The sequence below is a fragment of the Ursus americanus genome, chromosome 4 (genome assembly GCF_024610735.1).
Source record: "Ursus americanus isolate L20-20 chromosome 4, mUrsAme1.1.p, whole genome shotgun sequence".
Classification (NCBI taxonomy): domain Eukaryota; kingdom Metazoa; phylum Chordata; class Mammalia; order Carnivora; family Ursidae; genus Ursus; species Ursus americanus.
The window spans coordinates 37,121,659-37,143,481 of NC_142130.1; the positions used below are offsets into that span (position 1 = coordinate 37,121,659).

General features: G+C 40.6%; 1 protein-coding gene across 1 annotated transcript; it reads right to left on the reverse strand.

Annotated features, from left to right (window-relative positions):
• Positions 1–231: 231 nt before the first annotated feature.
• On the reverse strand, positions 232–6,742 carry NDUFB4 (NADH:ubiquinone oxidoreductase subunit B4). Its single transcript, XM_045785086.2, has 3 exons — positions 6,516–6,742; positions 2,219–2,365; positions 232–353 (listed from the first exon to the last, which is right to left on the reverse strand). Exons 1-3 carry the CDS (start codon positions 6,693–6,695, stop codon positions 291–293), a joined length of 390 nt encoding a protein of 129 aa, XP_045641042.2. The 5' UTR covers positions 6,696–6,742; the 3' UTR covers positions 232–290.
• Positions 6,743–21,823: the final 15,081 nt, after the last annotated feature.

The window sequence follows — 21,823 nt, forward strand, 5'->3', positions numbered from 1 at the left end:
TGAAGAAACAGTTGTCAGAGTGTGTATTCCTTATGTACAGGGCCTAAATTTGTTTTATTGACTGCTGTATTCTGGGCACAGAGCACAGTGCCTGGCTCATAGTAGATGCTCATTTGTTGAATGACTGAACGAATGAACATGAATCTGTTTCTTCATGAAACTGTGAACTCTTACATTGTATTATCCAGCAAATGTTTGTTGAATCAAGGTAACATTAAGAAAGAGAAAGTATTTAATGATTAATAGAATATTTATTTAAACAATAATACATAGAGTCATCATTGCCAGACTTAATATGAAATGCTCAATGTTCGATCCAATTTTCCTTCCTGGATAAGTTTTTCTTTCTTATCCTGTACAGACAGAAAAAACAAAAAACAAAAAAAGCTTCATTAGAAACAACACCTTTCTGACCCGTGTTCATTGCAACATTATTTCTAACAGCCAAGATACAGAAACAACCTAAGTGCCCATCAATGGATGAGTGGATAAAGACATGGTATATGCATACCATGGTACACTATTCAGCCACTAAAAAAAAATAAGGAATGGAATCTTGCCATTTCATAGGTACAAGCTACAAAGAACAGACTGGTAGCTGACAGAGGCAGGTAGTGACTGGTGGGCAAAATGGGTAAAGGGGGTCAAAAGGTACAAACTTGCAAAATAAGTAAGTCATGGGGTTGTAATGTACAACATGGTGACTACAGCTAATAATACTGTATGGAATATTTGAAAGTTGCTAAGATAATTAATCTTAAGTCCTCATTACAAGAAAAAAGACTGTCTTTTTAACTATGTATGGTGACAGATATTAACTAAGATTTACTGTGGTGACCATTTTGCAAAATACACAAACAAAAAAGGTATTGGAAAACACAAAAATAAAGAACCAATGTAATCTGGCATAACCCACGGTATAGCTCTGAAAAACAGGGCTAACATACTCCAAACTTAATTCCAATCCCCCACTGTGTGAGGAAACAGCAATCTGAAGAAGTAAAGGGACAACGAGGAAACACTCCTATTGGAAAACATCTTATGCACATGTTGGAAGAATTATATTACCCCACTAAAAAGTGTATGTCAAAAGCTAAATGCAAACACCTTCTGGATAAGTGTGGCCTATCGTTTTGTTACAGGTAATTTATCAATCAAAATACAGAAGCTCTAACAGGAGAGTGGATTGGCCAGTTTAAGACAGAGCTAGATGAGTGGGCCCCAGTCTAGATGGCAACACAAGGCCTGCTGGGGGTCTAGTAGCAGAGTGGCCTAGTGTTAAAGATAAAATTGGCTTTCTCTGCAATCATATGGCCTCTGATGGCAGATTCCCACCAGGCTGCTTTTACTTTCCAACTGTTAGCATATTACAAAGTTTTAACATTAATCCACAAAATGGGACCAACATAACTAGAATTCATACAAATAGGAAACACACTAAATGATTTATGTTTTCTGCTAATACTTAACCCAAAATAAACATTTTTTTTAAAAAATGAACTAAGAAACTATATATAAAGGTTTGCAAAGATAGTATCTAAAGGTAAACAAAATATGAAAATTTAACTTCTGTATTAGCTTATTTTTAATTTTAGAGAGAGAGAGAGACAGCATGAACACGCACGTGGGGGAGGGGCAGAGGAAGAGGGAGAGAGAGAATCTTAAGCAGGCTCTATGCCCAGCATGGAGCCAGATGCAGGGCTCGATCTCACAACCCCGAGTTCATGACCTAAGCTGAAATCCAGGGTCTGACACCTAACCAAATGAGCTACCCAAGAGCCCTTAGTATTAACTTTTTAAAGTTACTTCTGTATTCTCCTGCTTAATATTCACAGCACAATTCCTTTACATCACCTAAAACACACCAGGAGAACTTTCATTTCAGTCTAAGTTCAAGCCTTAGAAATTTAAACTGACCAACTTATTTTAAGTTCTAGAGCAGCCATTAAATTAAATTTGTAAGACTCAGAGACTATTGTGATTTTTAGCAAAGTATTATTTCAATAAGTTGAAACGATAAAGCAATAAAACCAAACATGTAACTGAAACTGTTTTAACTCCTGCTGGAAAGGAATAAAGATAAAAGGAGAGAGAAATTGAAGGAAGAGTAGAGGACCAAGGTGGGAGGAGCACTGGTGGCAAATGCCAAGAGAAAGAGCCGCAGCCAGCACCGGGAGAACCTATCACACAGAAACTATCATCGGGTCCCAATACTTACTCTGTCAGTTTTGAAAACATAAAACCAGAAGAAGAGGGGCCCAAATCCAAACAGAACTCCTAAGAGGGAGGTCTTGGGAGTGGGTCTGAAATTGGGATAGATGTTTGCTGATCTTGCATAGGTCCAACGAATCAAGGCAGGATCTTCCTAAAATTCAGGAAAACAAAAAGTTACAGAACTTGAGCAGGGCCACACTGAAACAATCTCATCAAAACTTTTGTGGGGGAGCCCACGAGATGCCTTTTGTGCTCCCCCACAGCTAAGGGTATATCCTGACTATTCCTGAACAGCTTCAGGGAAGATCTCTCATTTCTAGTATTTGTTGAATAACTCTGATGATCCTATCCTGTTCAAGTCCTTCAGAATTTAAGATTCTTATATCATGCTTCAGCTTTCTATTACTTAAGATTTAAGAAACCTAATCTTTTAATCCGTCAGAGAAGCCACTTTTTCTTCTTGATATTTTTTTTTCTTTTCTGGATTGTTTTGTAGCTTCATTGTCTTTCTTGAGCTGTGACCAAGTGAACCACAGTACTCCCAATAAGGACAGATTTCATATGCTCTGTCATGTTTTGTACTTTATTTCCAGGACACTTTCTAATGCTACTCCCACCCTGCTCTGCCTTTCCAGACTTCAAATAAATTGCAGGAAGGTGAAGACTGAGGTAGGCCAACTCTGAATTTTAAGATTTTTAAGCTGACTTGGCTGATATTTTACAAGCAAAATTATTACATTTTACACTATTAAAATAATTTGTAGTGAGGACAAGGTTGTTGTTAAAGAAAAATAATCAGACTGTCTTGGTTAAGAAAAAATATTGTCCATTTTAATATATTTATACTAGAACAACTATGTAAGACAGCAAATGTGCCCCAAACACACAATTAAACTTAATTACCTAAATCCCCAAATGATTTTATAAAATTATTTGCTCCAATTAACTGATAGGCAGATTAAAAATAAGCAGATGAAATCAGCTTTAAAACTTTAATACCAAAGGAGAACATTCAAAGTCCTATACACCACCAAGAAGTCATGACTGGATTATAATAATTAAAGCGGGTCTTCCACAGATGCATTTTAAACCGAACTGTTTGCAGAAAACAGTGAAGGTGAAGACACAAGATATAGACAGGTTCAAGGGGATGTTTGAGTTCAATACCTGAGAGGATAAATACATCTACTCTTGTATCTATCCCTTCTGCTATTAACGTATTTGAATGACTCTCCCATGACCGAATTCTCAATCTGCCAGTCACCTCTCTACATATTTATCTGCCAGATCCGTCTTCCAGAAATGGGCATTTCATTTCATAAAATATCAACAGCCCCATGACCATAGTTCATTGAACCTATACTGTTGTTAACAGAGGTTCCAAAACACACTCCATGGGAAATAGTTCTCCTTCTTGGACACAACTCCATGTCCAAAGAACTATCAGCAGCATCTGACACGATGAACACTCCTTGAAAATGTTCCTTCTCATGGCTTTCAGGGCACACACCTGTTTGGTTTTCCTCCTAACTCTATGGCCCTTCCCTCCTGGTTTCTTTTGCTCTCTTCTTCCTTAACTCTCCAATCTCTCTTTTTTTTTTTTTTAAAGATTTATTTATTTGACAGAGAGACAGCCAGCGAGAGAGGGAACACAAGCAGGGGGAGTGGGAGAGGAAGAAGCAGGCTCATAGCGGAGGAGCCTGATGTGGGGCTCGATCCCATAACGCCGGGATCACGCCCTGAGCCGAAGGCAGACACTTAACCGCTGTGCCACCCAGGCGCCCCTAACTCTCCAATCTCTTAACATTGGACCTTAGACCTTGCTGGTCTTCTCTACCTACATGCATTCTCTTGACCTATCTCCTCCAGTCACATGGTTTCAAGTATCCATCTCTAGGCCGATGACTCCCAAAATTATACCTTCCCAGACCGCTACCCTAAACTCCAGACATAACGTCCAATGACCTGCTCAACACTGTCATGTTGTCTAACAAGCATGTCAAATGTGATGTATCTCAAACTGATTTCCCAATATTCCACTCCATCTTCATCCCTGCTCCTCTCACATTCTTTTTCATATTGGTAAAAATCAACTTCATTCTTCTGATCACTTAGGTCAAAACACCTTGGAATCATCCTTGACCCTTCTCTCTCTTACACCTCACATCCATTCTGCTAGCAAATCTGGTTGTCTTTACTTTCAATACATACTCAGAACCTACCACTTATTACCACCTCCACTGCCAAAATAATGATAGACTGATTACCTCAAAAGCCTCCGACTCTCCTTGCTCTCCTCTATAATGTATTTTCAACTAAGCAACCACAGAGGTGTTAAAATATAAGGGAGGATTACCTACTCAGTAGAAGTCCTTACAACGACCTACAAAGCTTGGTGTGATCTAGTTCCAGGTACCTTTCTGACCTCATCTCTTCCCACTTTGCTCTCACCTTTCTCCACTTTAGTCACAATGGTCTCTTCGGTATTCATGGAACTAACCAGGCACACTTCTGTCTAAGGACCCCTATACTTGCTGTCCCCTCTACCTAAAATGCTACTTTCCCAGAGAGCTGTGTGGCTAGCTCCCTCACCTCACTTCCTTCATGCCACCTTCCAAGGAAGGCCTTCCCTAGGGTTATCTAAAATTTCAGCCGCTACCCCTTTCCTAGTACATAACACACATTCTTAATCCCTTCCTTGCTTTGTTTTTCTTATCCCTTACCACTAACATGCTAAACAATTTAGTTTTTTAACCTGTTTATTACTTCTCTACCCTACTGGAAAGAAAGCTCTGCAAGGACAGGAATCAACACTGTCACCTCAGCATCTAAAACAGAGCCTGGCCTGTTTTAGCAATTACTTATTCACTGACTCAATCACTGGTAAAGATCAGGCAAGGAATTTCCACGTACTGATTATTAAATGATTAAGTGCCGAGCACTAGTTTAACAGAACCACCACTGAGGCAGGTATTACTGTCTCTTATGTGACAAAATTGAAACTGTCCTAGGGCACAGAACTAGAAAAGAGAAAATCTGGGGTTTAAACTTCAGCTACCGGGCACATCAAACCCTGTGTATGTCAATAACAAATGTCTCCCTCCACACCTTCTCAAGTCAACAAGATTCTGACTGGAGGTGGTACAGACAATGGTTAAGCAGATGTTTTGGGTTACACAGTTCAAGGTTTAAATTCTGCTGTACCACTTGCTAAAGGAGTATCACTCTATGACCTACCTGTCCTTCCCATGTTGTTTTCTCATCTGTAAAATGGGGATAATAACAGGGCTTAACTCTTTGAATCCGTGTGACATTTGAATAATATTCCGAATGGGTTTACACAGGGCCTGCACAATGTAAATTTCCTTCAATTCTCATAACTTCCAAAAAGTCCTACAGAACACCAATGGAACTGTTGGGGTACGTTTTGGTAGGGTTTTTTTTTCTTAATATCATATTTGATATCATATTTAAATAGCTCTTGTACAGAAAATTATTGAAAAACCCACTCACTAAATAATAATAGCTATCAGTCTACTGGTTATATATTAAGTGCCTGCAACCTTATACAAACGATCTCATTTAACCTTACAATGATTCTATAAAGAATGTACTACCTTTCCCATGTAAGATCAGAAAACTAACGTTTGGAGGGGCTAGGTAAACTAAGGTCATCTAGTTTACCATATTTCTGCCTTGGCATCAGACTCCAAAGGCCAAAGTTTCAACTAGCTGCAGAGTTTTGGTGTTTTCAAAAGATATAAAATGAAAAAAATCACTATATTCCCATCAGGAGAGCGCAGTATTGCTATGAACTGTGAACTGAAAGGTGGAAAACTGCTTTAAAAAAAATTACACACACATTTTCTAACAACTCATTACAGCCCAGGCACTGTGTTGGCCAGTCATGTGACTTATCTCATTTAATCCTAACCGCCTCATAAAATAGGAAGTACTGCATTATCCCCATTTTTCAGACAGGAAAACCGGGGCTAACCAGCAGTGTTGAGTCACTTCCTCAAGATTAGCCACGCGGGAAGTGATCCAACCAGGACTCAAACCCAGCCCGGTGTGAATCCAGAACCGTCCGCTTGACCACTAAGCTCTCCGCCCAAGGTTAAAGGGCTAGTGGGTGGGCCTGCTCTCTCAGCCTGGAAGAGGGCCAAAGTTTAAGATACTGATCGGGAACGGAGGCATCCCCGCTGTGTGGCCTCCCTTGGACGGTCTGGGCTGCCCGGCCGGGGATGGGCGACCGCCCGGACTCTGGCCCTCGATTCCCGCCCGGCCGCCCCACGACTCACGATGAGCCCTTGGCGGCTAGGGTCGTTGTAGTGAAGCAGATACTCCCGTTTAAGTCGGGATCTTATTGCCAAACGCTCGGCTTGCGCCTTCCGGGCTTCCGGAGAGACGTTGTATTCGGCGGGGTCGAGAGTAGCGGGTTGGGTAGCCAGACGCGACGACTCGTACTTGGGGAACGACATCTTGGCAATCCGGCACACAGCTGTGCGCCTGCGCGACTCCGAGGCCCGCCCCCTTTATTCTGACCTTCATCCTGAGGAAGTGCGCTTGCGCGTTAGCGGAAGGTAGGCAATTAAAATTTGCACAGGAGCTCCTCTTCTTTCCTCAGCGTTCCTCACCATCCTGGACCCTGAATAGCGATCTGCGCATGCACAGAGTGCTTTCCTTACCCTTTCGGCCCCACCCCCGCGTCCTCTTTTTACCTGCCCACAATCTACAGTTTGTTGCTTATTCCTAGCAGCCTTGCATATATCTAGGGACCTAGCAGAGCTTTATTTTGTGAAATTGAGCTGTGTGAGACTGGCGGACACAGGAAATGGGACTGGCTGTAGCTGGAATCCTGTTTGTGTGGGCCCCTCCAACGTGTGTGACTTTGGACAAGTCATTTAACGTCTGCGTTTCCTCTTGTTCATTTGGATAATGACCCCTATTCTATCCACCTAGCAAACCTTTTGTGAAGATTAAATAAGGTAATAAATACGTGCCAAAGTGCTTTGCAAAACACAGTGCCCTAAACAAGAAAAAGAATAAGCTTTTCTGTACGTTACCACATTAGATGGGTACAGCATAAGTAACGGCGTGTTTTTCATAGGCACGAAATAATGTTTAATAGGAGAATGATGCTGTAAGAGAAATGTTGCCTGCCTGACTGTAGTAAGTCATTAACAAATGAAGTACTGAATAAAGCTCGTGAAGAAACAGTATTTAGTTAAAATACTAAAACCTCTTATCTAAAATCCTTAGCTCTCCTGGGGTGCTAAGAACGAAAATCATCCTTAGATGATGTCCTTATGCATAGGGGCATTGTATCTTATTGTGAAAGATGATTTGGGGAGGAAAAAAAGGGGGTAACCAGAGAGATAACCTTCATCCCTACTGTCCTTCTCCCACTATCACCAAGGGAAAAAAAGCAACTTCAAGTTGCACAGCAGGGTCTGTGGGTACCAGTCAGATACTCCTCAAGGCAAAACATGTAAATAATATTTCTGTAACTCAGGCAAGGAAAGCTGAATCAAAAGAGAGTTTCAGCTTGGACGAAATGTCTGGGGACATATAGCTATGCTGGGAAATGGTTGCTAGGCAGAGAAGGGACCTAGAAAGTGTTGGCATTTGAAGTGATGAGGAGCAGCACTGCTGTCAAATCTATTCAACATTTTAATACTGTTTTAAAATATTTATTAAGCACCCACTGGGTGAAGCATTCTGCGCACTAGTCAATCTTAGTCAATCTTCCAGGCTCAGTGGGGGAAATGCAGAAGAAATGAAGGACGTGGTGTTTGTCTTCAAGGAGCTGACAGTACAGGCAGTACAGAAAGAACAGACAGGATATGCTATTTGCAAAGCAGTTTAATGTCCAAATGAATATGGAGCAAAATGGGCTCATGAGAATGCAGGCTGAGGGAATGTAGAAAAAAGAAATTTGAAACAAATCACTTGCACTCAATTTTAAAGGAATGAGGAAAAAAGGAGTTTTAGTTTTTTTAAAGGTGTTTTAAAATACCATAAAACAAAATGAAATGCAGGAGTAGGTTGTAAATTCTAAAGAATCTTGATAAAGTTTCAAAAACCTTTTGTTTGTAGATTAGACACTGATCTGGGAAGAAGGGCATGTAAAAAGGATAAAAGAAAGAAGAAAGGAGTACAATGACTACAGATGACAAAGTTTTAAAAAGAAAGTTAAGAGAGAGGGAGAGAAAGAGAATGACAGAGAGAATAAACTTCATCATTTCCCTTTGGATTAGTTAAGGTGTTTATTCCCACATTTGCTTGATTATCATAAGGATCCCTTAAGATGATTGTCAAAAAGATGGAGTCCTAAATTCTGTTCTGCTCTTGGAAGATTCAGAACTGATCTGGCAGAGGAACCCAAGAGTCTGTAATTTTTACAGTTTCCTGAGGGGATTCTTCTACTATTGTGTGTTTGGGAAACACAGAGATGAGTACAAGAGGTCTTCTTTTCCCTCCTCCTTTTTCCAGGAAAGGTCCCACCAGAGTGAATCTATTTAAGATGGAGACCTAGATTCCATAATGAAAGAAAGAGACTTGATTGAGACTTTATCTTGAAATAATGCAGTCAAAAACTTATGAAAATGAATTTATCTTATATTTACCATTTAAGGTTACAGTTACCATGGTGTGCTAATTCTGATAAATCGAGTGTTAATTTGTGGGCATGGTTATTTTTATAGAGCACATTATCTTTCACTTTGCATTTGATTTTTGCAGCAGGGTCAGATTTGCAGAATTTTGGATGGCTTTATCCAGTTTTTCCAAGGTCCTCTCTTAATCCTTTGAAACTAAATTATTTCCTTTGGAAGCATTGATGTCATCATCATTCTTATTGATTGTCTTTTATTCCTTTGTTATCTGGTCCGACTGAGATCCTCCTTATTACTCACTTTGCACGTGGATCCAGCAGTTCCCCAACATCACTTCCATCAATTTTATGGAAGTCCACATCTTTTGCAAGATTTGCATAAATTTCTATTGTTTTTGAGGACTAGATATTTCCAAATGGATGACTAAGACTTTGATAGGAGTGGATGTAGGCACTAGGGTTAGCAGATGGAACAATTTAAGTGGGAAACAATTTCACAAGTGATCATTTCACCAAAGAACATTTTGTGTTTTGAAGACTTTTACTTCTCCTAATAGAATTTATCAGAATTTATTGGGACAAGGATTACAAGGACTAAGTATATGTACCTGTATTTGATGGGAAGAGGGAGGATGAAGTGGTAAAGTGGAGAAGGAGAGAAATGCAAATATGCAGGCATGGTCAGGTTATAAGAATGGGACAGGATTTCAGGGAACAGAAGATGGACAGATGAATACAGAAACTGTAAGAGTCAGGTAAGTTCCTGCTTATGAAGAACATTCCTTCTCTTAATTGGGTAAGATCATAGGTAAATTTGTGAATAAACCCAATGCCCAGAAATTTAACTGATCAGTGATTAACAGCAGCTGACAGTTAGTGAGCATTTTCCTTTATTCTTGTTTTAAAAAATCTTGTCCTAACATTGAATATCAGCAAAGGATGTACTGTCAAACTAATGCAGGGTCCCCTCCTTACATGAGCCCTCTCCAGAACGCCTAAGACTGCTGTGTCTCTCCTCTCTGACTTCCTTCCCTTCTTTCACATTTTCCCTCCTGTTGGGTGTATCACAGTGGCCTGAGGCATTTGGGGGATCTAGCAAATGAAAACTTGAATTTAGTGGGATATATTTATTTGATTCACGTCAATTTAAAGTGGAATTAAATTATTGCTAGCCATCCAGGTGCAGGAAGGGCTTCCAGGGATATTGTCAACACCCAGTGTGCCATTAAGGTACAGGATCAGAGTTTGTGTTGTGATATGAGCTTGTCCTGTGAATCCTGGCCCTGGAATACATGGGTAGAGGAGGAGAAATAAGGTTTAAAATATACAGAACTAGAAGCTAATCTACGGGAAATTCTTCTAGACATCACTGGTGTTTTTTCTGAAAGAAGCACCTCCGTCCCACTCCACCCCCCACCCCGCCCAAAATTATGTAAGCTTCAAGTCCCCTCAAACCTTGATCTTCCTGTTTATCAGTCTTGTTAAGACTGCAAGGAAGAGATACAAAGTGCTCTGTGAATTAATTTAATTGCAAGGAGCTCTAAGAACCCGGGGTGGACAGGAAAGTCATCTCTCATTTGGTTATGTAGCCACCCTGGGGATTTATCTTCCAAAATTGAAATAAACAGCAGTTCCAAGGGAACATAAGAACAATATTTTAGAGCTTCCGTGTCCCACCTAAGCGCAAGTAAACCACTTTCTCTTTGTTTACCTACTATTTACTCTTCCTCCAAAAGAGGATATTACGGAGTCAGTTTGACAGTGTTCATTCAATCTAGAGTGTGTCTCAAAGCACCACATGGGAGGCTGACTTTCACTGTATCCAACCTCTCTGCAGCTTTGTTGATTTGGGCACTGTACAAAAAGTCATGTTTTTATCCAATAGATACGCTTAAGTCACAGAAGCTTATCATATTTAGAGAAGACTCACATAGAACTACTTGCTTCAGAAGGGGTATGTCCAGCAGGCACGTTACGACTACACAGCCTGTCCATTACAAACATACGTCACTTTCTGTTTCTACTGTAGCTTTATAATAAGTCTTGGTATTTCAAGGGGGCAAATCTCTCCATTTTATTATAGCTCAAAATTGTCTAAGCTACTTTCGTTCCTCTCCTTTTTCAGATGAATTTAGTATTAAGCTGTTAAATTCCATGAAGAAAAAAATCTATTGGGATTTTGATTGGAACTGCACTAAATGTATAGCTTAATTTGGGGAGAACAGATATTTTTATAATATTGCATCTTCCCATCTGTGATCTGTTAGTCAGGTCCTTTATGCCCTTCAATCATGTTTTGTGACTTTCTCCATGAGGAATTCTCGCCTCCTCTATCAGGTTAATTCTGCTACACTATAGATTCCATTGCTATTATTAATTGTTTCTTTTCCTATTGCATTTTCTAAGTGGTTATTGCTGGTGTGTAGTAATATTAACTGATTTTTGCATACTGATCTTGAACCAGTATCCTTGTTGAACTTATATTAGTTCTATTGGCTTTTCCATTCATTCCTTTGGATTGTTCTATGGAGTTCTATGTGCTATCTTGTGAAAATAGCAATTTTGCCTTTTCTTTTCCAAATGTCTACTTGTTTGTTTCTCTCTCTTAATGCTTAACTAGGACCTAGTACAATGTCTTAAAATAGTGGAAATAGAGAGTCTCCTATCTTGTTCCCAGCTTTAACAGGCAATCTGTTCACCATTGAATGTCTGCTATAGGATTTGGTAGAAGCCCTTTATCAGGTTAAGAAAATTCTCTTATATTTCTTGCCAAAAGTGGTTTTTTAATCATGGATCAGTGATAATTGATCAAATACCAGTTCTACATTTTTGTTATATATTCAAATGGTTTTTCTGTTAATCCGTTAAAAACACGGAGAACCTTAGGAGGTTGTTCTGATGCGGAATATTTTGCATTCTGAAATTGACTCTATTTCATGGCATGATATGTTTTTTAATATACTGATTAAATAATTAAATTGAATTAAGTTTATTAGCATTTAATTTAGAATTTTACTTTTTAAGTTCATAGATGAATTCATAGATGAATTGGCTCTGTAATTGTCTTTTCTCTTATTTTGTTCTTGTGTAGTTTTGGTAGTATATTTACATGAAATGAATTGCACAGATTTCCTTTTTTTTTTTTTTTAATTCTCCAAAATGGTTTGTTTAAGACAGGAATTATATTCCCTGACGGTTCTGTAAATTATCTTTTAAAACTGTCTGGGTCTTCCTTTTCATTTTCAGGGGAGACTTTTGGCTATCAATTCAATTTCTGTAATGATTTTGGGTTTTGTCAGGTTTTCTATCTCCTCTGGAGTGAATTTTGGTAATTTAAATTTTCTTAAATATCTTGTTTGGAGCTTATTGCTATAGAGTTTCTAATCTCATCTTATGATTTTTTTCAGTCTCCACTGTCTTTATAATTATGATCCTCGTTTTGTTTCTAATATTGTTTGTTTGTTTTCGTGCCCTCCTTAATCCCCATCCCCTATTTCCCCTATTCCCGCCCTCCTCCCCTCTGGTAACTATCAGTTTGTTCTCTATAGTTAAGAATCCGCTTCTTGGTTTGTCTCTCTCTCTCTTATTTTTTTCCTTTGCTCGTCTTGTTTCTTAAATTCCACATATGAGTGAGATTATATGGTATTTGTCTTCCTCTGGCTGACTTATTTCACTCAGCATTATACTCTCTAGCTCTGTCCGTGTTGTTGCAAATGGCAAGATTTCATTCTCTCTTATGGCTGAGTAAGTTCTGTCTTCTTTATCCGTTCATCTATCAGTGCACACTTGGGCTGCTTCCATAGTTTGACTATTGTCGATAATGTTGCTATAAATACAGGGATGCATGTATCCCCTTGAATTAATCTTTTTGTATTTTGGGGGGTAAATACCCAGTAGTGCAATTCCTGAATTATAGGTAGCTCTATTTTTAATTTTTTGAGGAAACCCCATACAGTTTTCACAATGGCTGCACCAATGGTTTATTTATTGCTTCTTTTTTTCTTCGTCCATCCTGCTAGAGGTTTGTCTACCTTGTCTTTTCAGAGAGCCCACTTTTTGTTTATCATCTCTAATCAATTTCTCCTCATACTTATTTCTTTTATTTTTCATGAGATTGATGCTCTTTTTCCAGTTTCTTAAGCAGAATGCTTCCCTCATTCATTTTTGTTTTTATGTTTTATAATTTTTTATGCATATAATTCTGTACATTTCATTTTAGCTACATAGCCATAGGTTTTTATTAGTATTTTCATTGTCATGTAGTTCTTAGTATTTCATAATTTCTATTGTTTTTTCCTTAACTCATAAGTTATTTAGAAATGCATTTCTTATTTTCCAAAGATTGTTTTGTCTATTTTTTATTGTTAACTTCTAATGTAATAACATTATTGTGTAATATTAGTCCTTTGAAATTTGCTGAGACTTTTTTTTTTAAGGTTTGTTTATTTATTTGACAGAGGCACAAGCAGGGGAACAGTAGGCAGAAGGGGAGGGAAAAGCAGGCTCTCCTCCCTGCTGAGCAAGGAGCCCGACGGGGGGCTTGATCCCTTGCATCATGACATGAGCTGAAGGCAGACCAGACACTTAACAGATTGAGCCACCTGGGCGTCCCTTGCTGAGACCTTCTTTGGGACTTCATATATGGTCAGTTTTTGATTGTTTGTTTTTTAACAAATCATTTTTTAAAATTTAACATACATATAGAAAGAAAAATGCACAAATCATACATATGCTGTTCAATGAGTTATTACAAAATGAACAAAGCCTTGTAATCATACATAATCATTTGTATAACAATTCCATGTGAGCTTAAAAAGAATGGATACTCTGTAGTCTTTGAGTGCAAGGTTAGATCAAGTTTGTTAATTATGTGGTTTAGGTCTCTTATATCTTTATTCGCCTGTGTGCCCTTGATCTATTTCCAATATAGAGGTGCATATAATTTTCCAGTGCCATTGTGGTTTGTTTGTTTCTCCTTGAGCAAGATTAGAATACACAGGGTGAATTGAAGGTGATAGGGAAACATCTTAATGTGCGTGCATCTGTGAATTGTTTTTACCAAAAGACAAAGCAACTCATACATAATGGTTTGCTCATTCCATCCATTTAGTGTGCTGTATACAAACCAACCAGGAAAAAAAGATTTCTGCTTAAAATATACAGTACACTTAGAAACACATCTGTCATGTAGACATATCCAAAAGCTTATGAATATTACATTTTGCATTTCTCTCCTTCAGAAGCAGTCTTTTCATCCTAGTCTTAGTATATATCTGTTCTTATTACTAAAGTCACTTACATAAGGACATATTTGTACTTGAAAGGAACAATAAGTTTCCTACAGAGTGTAAGGTGACATTTTCTTGCAGGCTGTCAATTTAACATAAAAGAGGGTTGATCCTCTTAGCTGAGGCTATGTCATGCTTTTTCTGTGCTATAAAGTGCTGCCCTATCATCGTCTTTTGCTTGGGGAGAACGATAGCCTTCTGGTTGGTTTTCTTACCTACATCCACCCTTACCATACTCCCATTTCTTTACCATACAGCAGCTAGAGTGAGTTTTTATTTTTTTTTTAAGTTTTATTTATTGTAGAGAAAGAGAGAGTGGGAGCTCATGTGTACAGGAGTGGGGGGAGGAGCAAGGAAGAGAAATTCAAGCAGACTCCCCACTGAGCACTGAGCCAGACATGGGCCTTGAGACAGGGCTCCATCTCATGACCCATGAGATCAGGACCTGAGCTGAAACCAAGAGTCCAACACTTAACGAACTGAGTCACCCAGGAGCCCCTAGAGTGACCTTTTAAAATATACATTATCCTAGTACCCCCATTTAAACCCTTACATGACTTCAAGACCGACTAAGGTCCACTTCCTGCCTTTTCAGCTGTGCTTGGCTCCGTGCTCCCATCACTGTCTGTGCTCCGGCCACACTGGCCTCTCTTCGCCTCCTTCCTTCCACAGGGCCTTTGCACTTACTCTTCATTCTGCCTTAAATATTACACACTATACTCCTATTCATCCTTCAGAACTCATGCAATTCTGTAGACCCTTAACTAACCCACAAGGTCAAATCCCTCTACACGCTTCTGTAGCATTGTAGACCTCTCTTTTATAACACTAATTACAATCCTAATTTTACATTTTTTGTTATTTAGTTAATCTCTGCCCCTCCCCACCCCCCACTAGAATGTGGTCTCTTTCAAGGCCAGGCCACAGCGAGCTGGACTCACCCTGCATCCCAACACTGTCACAGTGCCTGGCCCATCACAGTAGTGGTGACAGGCTAAATGATGAGTTGCCTTTCTGCACTTTAAAGTGAGTATATTAACCAAATATGCCTTCATCCCTCTTGCTGCCTCTGCTTTCATCCCCTGCTTACTTCCAGCCATACTCCATACTCACCACTCCTCCACCTTTCACTCCCCTCCACCTGTGAATTAACTCAAGTCCCATGGGGCGCCTGGGTGGCACAGTCGTTTAAGCGTCTGCCTTCAGCTCAGGGCGTGATCCCGGCGTTATGGGATCCAGCCCCACATCAGGCTCCTCCGCTAGGAGCCTGCTTCTTCCTCTCCCACTCCCCCTGCTTGTGCTCTCTCTCTCACTGGCTGTCTCTGTCAAATAAATAAATCAAATCTTTAAAAAACAAAACTCAAGTCCCAAAGCATTGTCAGTAATGCAGCTTTTTACTGAAGATTTTGTTGGTTACAGAGGAAGGAGTACATTACAAAGTAAAATGCCCTAACGATGCCTTTTTAATAGCTCTGCTATCCCCCAGCCTTGTTTCTACAGCAGCTGCAACTGTCTTACACCTCTTCTTTTGCTCCCTTGGCAAGTGTGCTCTGGGAACCCCTCCAGCCAAGCTGCCTCCTCCTCTACCTGCTTCCAAGTCTGTACTCAGCAAAACAAAGCACAGCCCTAGGCCAAACCATGACTCCTGGGTCCTTATCCACAGGGCTACTTGCTTTTATAAAAATTTGGAACAGAAAGTGTTGACCTTTTATTCATCTTTTCCTTTGCTTCCTAATGGTCTTCCCTCCATCAGTGCCATCCATGCCCACTCTCCCTGCTGTCTATGGCTGACTCAGATCTTAGCTCCATCAGCATCCATTTCAAACACCCTTCCTCCTGGAAACCTTTCCATAAGACCCTTCAGTTGAGGTGATTTTTCTCTTCCCCAAATATACACACTACCTCTTTTATTCTTCTTGGTATTGCAGGCAATCTTCTTAGCATTATTTTTTTTCCTCCCTCTCCTTTAAGAGCAAGTCTACTTCTTACTCTCCATGTCTCCTGAAGAGTCTGGCTCAGGATTCTGCATTGCAGGCTCCAGTGGTGGTTGAATTATGACAAAACATTTTGCATTTCTTTTCTTAGGTTTTGGTAAAAGCCTCTTTGAGAAAGCTACTGATACCCAATATTTCAATTTCAGAGTCAGTGAGCAGAAACTACCCACCCCCCCACCGCAAGAAACTCTGTACAAATTATAGGTGGGAGTGGTATAGCTTTTGGTTTGAGAGAAGGTCTCTATCGAGGTAAGAGATACTATTGACAGTTTTGCCTGGGTTGACTCTGGCTTTCTAAAATGCAGCAACATTCTGGCCCCTGAAAGACTATCAGGGCCCCCGAGAGAGAGAGTCTAACTCATATGACTTTTTAAAAATGCCAAGGAGATGACTAAGTAAAAGTGTTGTCATATGGGGTGCCTGGGTGGCTCAGTCAGTTAAGCGTCTGCCTTCGGCTCACATCATGATCCCAGGGTCCTGGGATCCAGTCCCACATTAGGCTCCCTGCTCAATGGGGAGCCTGCTTCTCCCTCTCCCTCTGCTACTCCCCCTGCTTCTGTGCCCTCTCTCTCTGTCAAATAAATAAATAAAATCTTTTTTTAAAATGTTGGCATATGAATTTATGCTCCTGAGGTCTAGAGAGAGACCTGTGGCTAGCAGTCCATGTTCTGTTATCAGCAGTGTGATCTTCCGGTGAGCAGATGTCTCAGCCATTCACGGTCACCTTGATCAGAGGGTGGAGGCCCAGTGAGGAGGTTGGCTGCATATGCATACGGCTGACTGAGGGCAGCAAGACGCAACTCACCATCCCTTGCTCAGATCTTCTGCCAAATTATGTTTCTGTTCTCAACAGGAAGCCATAAATATCTCTCAATTCTTTCATTTCTATAAGCATCTTCATTACCCTGGATTAAACAGGATAAAAAGTAAAATGTATTTCTTCGGTTTACTTCTTAACCATTTTTTTACATTCCAAAAGTAACACATTTCATTATAAGAAAATAAAACATATAAATTATAGAATGAAAAATTAAAATACAAAAATAAAATCCATATTTCTACAACCAAATCCACAAGCTTTTTGACTTTTTTTCTTCCAATCTTTTCCATCCATGTCAAGGATGTTTTTAGAAAATTGTAATCAGGCTATAGATATACTGTACTCAGCTTTTTCATGTAAGTTTTTAAATAAGCATTTTTCTATAGTCTTTATTATGGGTAATAATATCCATACTATTATGGATACATAATACTCCAACAAGAAGAAATTATTATGATCTAATTATCTCTTTTACTTGACCTTAAAGTTGGTTTAAAAAAAAAAGAAGCATAAATAAGTGGTTAAACCCTGATTTTGTAACCATTTTACATCTACTCATGGAGCTATTTGCTCTTTTACAGTTAGCTTATCTTTGCCTCTTGCCCCTGTTGGCTCTTCGGGCTGCCGTGCCCACCTCTGGCTTTTCCATCAACCCATGCTTCCTCGACCCTCCTCGCTTCATCTGTGAGCTTCACCCTGTCCTCTCACCCAGGAGGACATGCTCTTAATTTCTCTTGGTTTCAGCTCGAAACAGAAGCAGCCGACCCCAGAAAATCAATTTAGTGGGAGCCAGTTTGCGAGTGACCACGTCTCTGAATTGTGAGCTGACCTAGGACCGACCACGGTGAGTGAGTCTGAAGGCTGTGGAACATAGCAAACTTTGGAGCAGACACAATGGAGCTTCAGACCCAGGACCCTCTCCCAGTGCCCCTGTGATTTATCACCCTATGGTCTTGAGGCCAAAGAGTTGATCTCTTCAGCCTCAGTTGCTTGCAATGAGATCACTCATTCAGAGTGCCTGAGGTAGGACCATTGTGGCAGGGCATGTGAGAAAATTGTTAGATGCCTTCTTCTTCTCAAGAGAGTGGTGGTAAAGACCAAACAGTTCCCAAAATGTATGATATCTACTCCGAATCCTAGTTTCTTTTCTCTTTAAAATCCAGCTCCTAACAAGTCTATTTCTTAAAAGGACCAGCCCTTCTTTTCTTCTAATTATTCCAAAAATACAGAATCCAACCAAAGTTTTAATACACACTTTTGTGGTTGTTTTTCACAAGTGATAAAAACAGTTGAATATGATATCTTCCCGTTTTTAAAATATTGGGGTAACTTATTTCATTTATTATGGAAATTTTCAAATGTACACAAAAGTAGAGGAAATGATATAATGAACCCCTTATTCTCATCCTGAGCCTTTTACAATTTTAAATGTTTTGCCAATGTCATTTTATCTATCCTCCTATATATACATTTCACTTTTATTTTTGCTGGATTATTTTATAGCAATCCCTGACTGTTTCATTCAACCCATAAATACTTTAGCCTGTATTTCTAACAGTTAAGGAGGTTTTTTTCCTACATAACCACAATGCTATTATCACACGTAACAAAATTATCAATAATCTCAGGAGCATTTTAAAAATAGGATTCTGGAAAAAGCAAGCCAAAGGAATGAGTAATTTAGACTTTCAAGCACTATGGTAAGCAGTTTGGGAAGATGCTTTTAGCAAAGGGGGTACTTTCACTCTTGCAAATGACGTCACAGAGCCAGATGCCACTTTCTCCTACATATCCGTAATTGGATTTACTTTCTTACCCCCAAATATATTCCTTAGTTCAGTTCAAGGCATCAGCAACCACCCAGGAGCTCAAGCCCCAGGCCCACAGTCCTTGTAGAGTATCCCCTCTCCCCCCCTCTTTGGCACTCCATTTAATCAGTTTTGAAGTCCTAAATGTCAGGGTGAATATTGCTCATACCCATCCCCTTCTCTGCATTCCCACTTCTGCTCCTTTTGTATGGGCTCCTGTTTTCTAACTCTACACTGAGGTTATTGAAAGATTTTCATTTTGGTTCCCCCCAGAAACAGAGCCTGAGACAAGGATTTGAGTATAATTCATTTATTCAAGAGGTGATCCCAGGAGCCCTGGAAGCTGAGCTGGGGGATGAGACAGGGACGTGAAAGAAGCCAATACAGGATGTGTTATGAAGCACTGAAGGACACTGGAGCTCCATCCCCCTGGAAACGCCCGGGAGACAGTACAGGATATGCCTCAGCATTATCCCAACCAATAGGCAAGGGAGCAGGGCTACCATTTACCCATCAACTCTTGACCCATCATTGCCTTATGGCTGCGCAGTTTCAGGGGCAAGAAGTCCCTCGCACTTCCGTTCTGCACTGTGCCTGGGCTGAGCATGCTGCCAGCCAGAACCCAGAGGGTCATGGGCCTTCCGCATATAATGGTAAAAACCAAGGGAACACAGGCAGGGCACCAACAACACTATGTTACCTCCCATCTCTCTCTCTCCCACACAGAGGCCAGGGACAGCTTTCTAAAGTGCAAATCTGATTCTGGTACTTCTCTGTTCAATAAGAAGGGTGTGTGGATAATGCTAAAGACAAGTCTTGCTTATTTCCCCTGACGGGGGTGACTCTCTTGAGTGGTACTGAACCATATGACCCCGAGCACCTTTGGTGCACCTATCACAGGTGGCCAGAGTTTGGATCGGACTTGGAGTAACTACTCCTGAGTTCAATGGATAGACAGCTTCGTTCATATGTTTATAATTAAAACCTTGTTTATTTACAGAACAGGTTGGGAGGGGAAGGGACAAATGATTGCCTCTGGTTTGGATTTCCCTGGTGCAGACCTTTACCTCTCAGCAGTTTTGTATAACCTTTCCCAGACAGTGGATGCTATCGTGCCAATACTTCGTTCTTCTTTATGCAGTCACGTTATCTGGGAATCTCGATGTGATTTACAAGCTTACATAACTCCCCGCGTGAGTCAGCACGCTCATGGAGAAGGCAGCATGGTGCAGTGGAAAGAACATGGCATTTGGTGCCAGAGAGAAAGTTCAGCACCTGCCTCTGTCACTTCCTAACTGTGTGCTAGACTAGTCGTTCTACCTCTCCAAGCCTCAGTTTCTTCCTAGGACAAATGGGGATCGGAACACCTACCTCGGAGGGTTATTGTAAGGATTAAATGAGGTGACCGACGGTGTGATACACCCTGAGTCACTCGCTGTCCGCCTTCCCCATCCTATATCCTGATTTTACTCACCTCCAGCAGGTTCTTCAACCTCACTGACCTGCAGTGAGCAGAAAATGCTGATTTCTCTTTATCTCCTTTTAGAACTAGTGGATTGTAGATGAAAATCCAAATCAGTTCTTTGTAAAGGAAAAGTGCTCTTGCTCCCCTCTGGGCAAAGCAGCCACCTCGTGTGTGAAATAAATGGGGACCGGAAAGGGCTAGGGTGCTCGAGGAAGGGCTGGGCTGGCACGGCCTGGCTCTGCACCCACTGCGGTGGCAGCCAGAGATTGCCGAGGGGACTCAGCGCACGGCGAGACAGCCAGCCGGAAAAAGGAAACGTGCGGGAGAGGATGTGAGATCCCGTCTGCATCGCTGCGCAGCACGGTGGGGAGCGGGGAGGAATGGCGTTGCAGAATGTCCTTCGGGAGACAAAGCCTCAGCATATAAATGAGGGCGCTGCTGTGCGGCCCAGGGCTGGGGACGGTTCTGGAACTGTTTTTCCAAGGTGGTTAGAACAAATGCCTGCAAGTTAAAATAATAATAATAAATAAAATCCCTGGTCAGCAAATGAACACTGCTGCAAATGTTCTTCCCTGCCGGTCGCAACGCTATTAAGGCAGGGTTTCCAGACAAGCTGATTTCCAGGATCTTTATGGCCAGCATAATACATAGCAGTCAGCTAGGGTCACCGGAGAAAGTGTTTATAATTAAGGGGTGATTGGTGAGTATGTCCATAGCAGCAAAGAAACCTCTAAAAAAAAATCAGGAGCCAATCTCTGAAGTCAGGAACTAGAGAATGTTAGAACAAGAGAGATTCTTTCAGATCATTGAGCTGGGCTGGTGATTTTAAATGCTAAAGAAATAGCAGAACCTTTCTTTCAAATAAAATCTTATGCGGACTCCCCCCCCCCCCAGAAGCCAAACAAAAGGGATGCTGTTCAGAGGAGAGGAGGGGAGAAGGAGAAGACAGCGTGGCTATGGAGCCCCAGCTTCCCCCACCCTCCAACCTCCACATGAGATCTGCCAGTGTGGCCCAGAATATGTCCTGGAAATCCTTAAGCCCTACTGACCACAGTGTGAGAACCCCCAGGCCAGTCCACCCCGTGCATTGTACAAATGCCGACTTTAGGCTCAAAGAGGGCAAGTGATTAGTCTAAGGTCCCCCAACAGAACTGGGACTAGAGTCCAAATCTCTCGAATTTAAGTTCCTTGCTCTGTCCTAAAAACCATCTCCCCTTAAAAAAAAAAAAAGAAAAGAAAAGAAAAGAAAAGAAAAGAAAAGAAAAGAAAAGAAAAGAAAAAGTATCTTTAAAAATAAAGTTACCTCATGAAATAGCTTCTTAAATGAGAAAGCAAGAGGCATCCAAGTGTAAATACCGGCTTTGGAAAGAATCCAATTCTATCTTCTTGACGGCTGGACCCAAGTGCAGCTTCTTATTACATTTATTTTAGGACTTTTAGCATGGCAGTCACAAAATCCAAGTCGATTTGCTAAATGAATGGTCTCTTAAACCAGGATAAGTCTAACCAGTTTGTGCCTTCTAGAAAACACCAACCTAAAACAACTACGACAGCTTAGTATCTGAAAAAAATTTTTTAAAAAAGATTTTATTTATTTGAGAGAGGGAGGGAGAGAGAG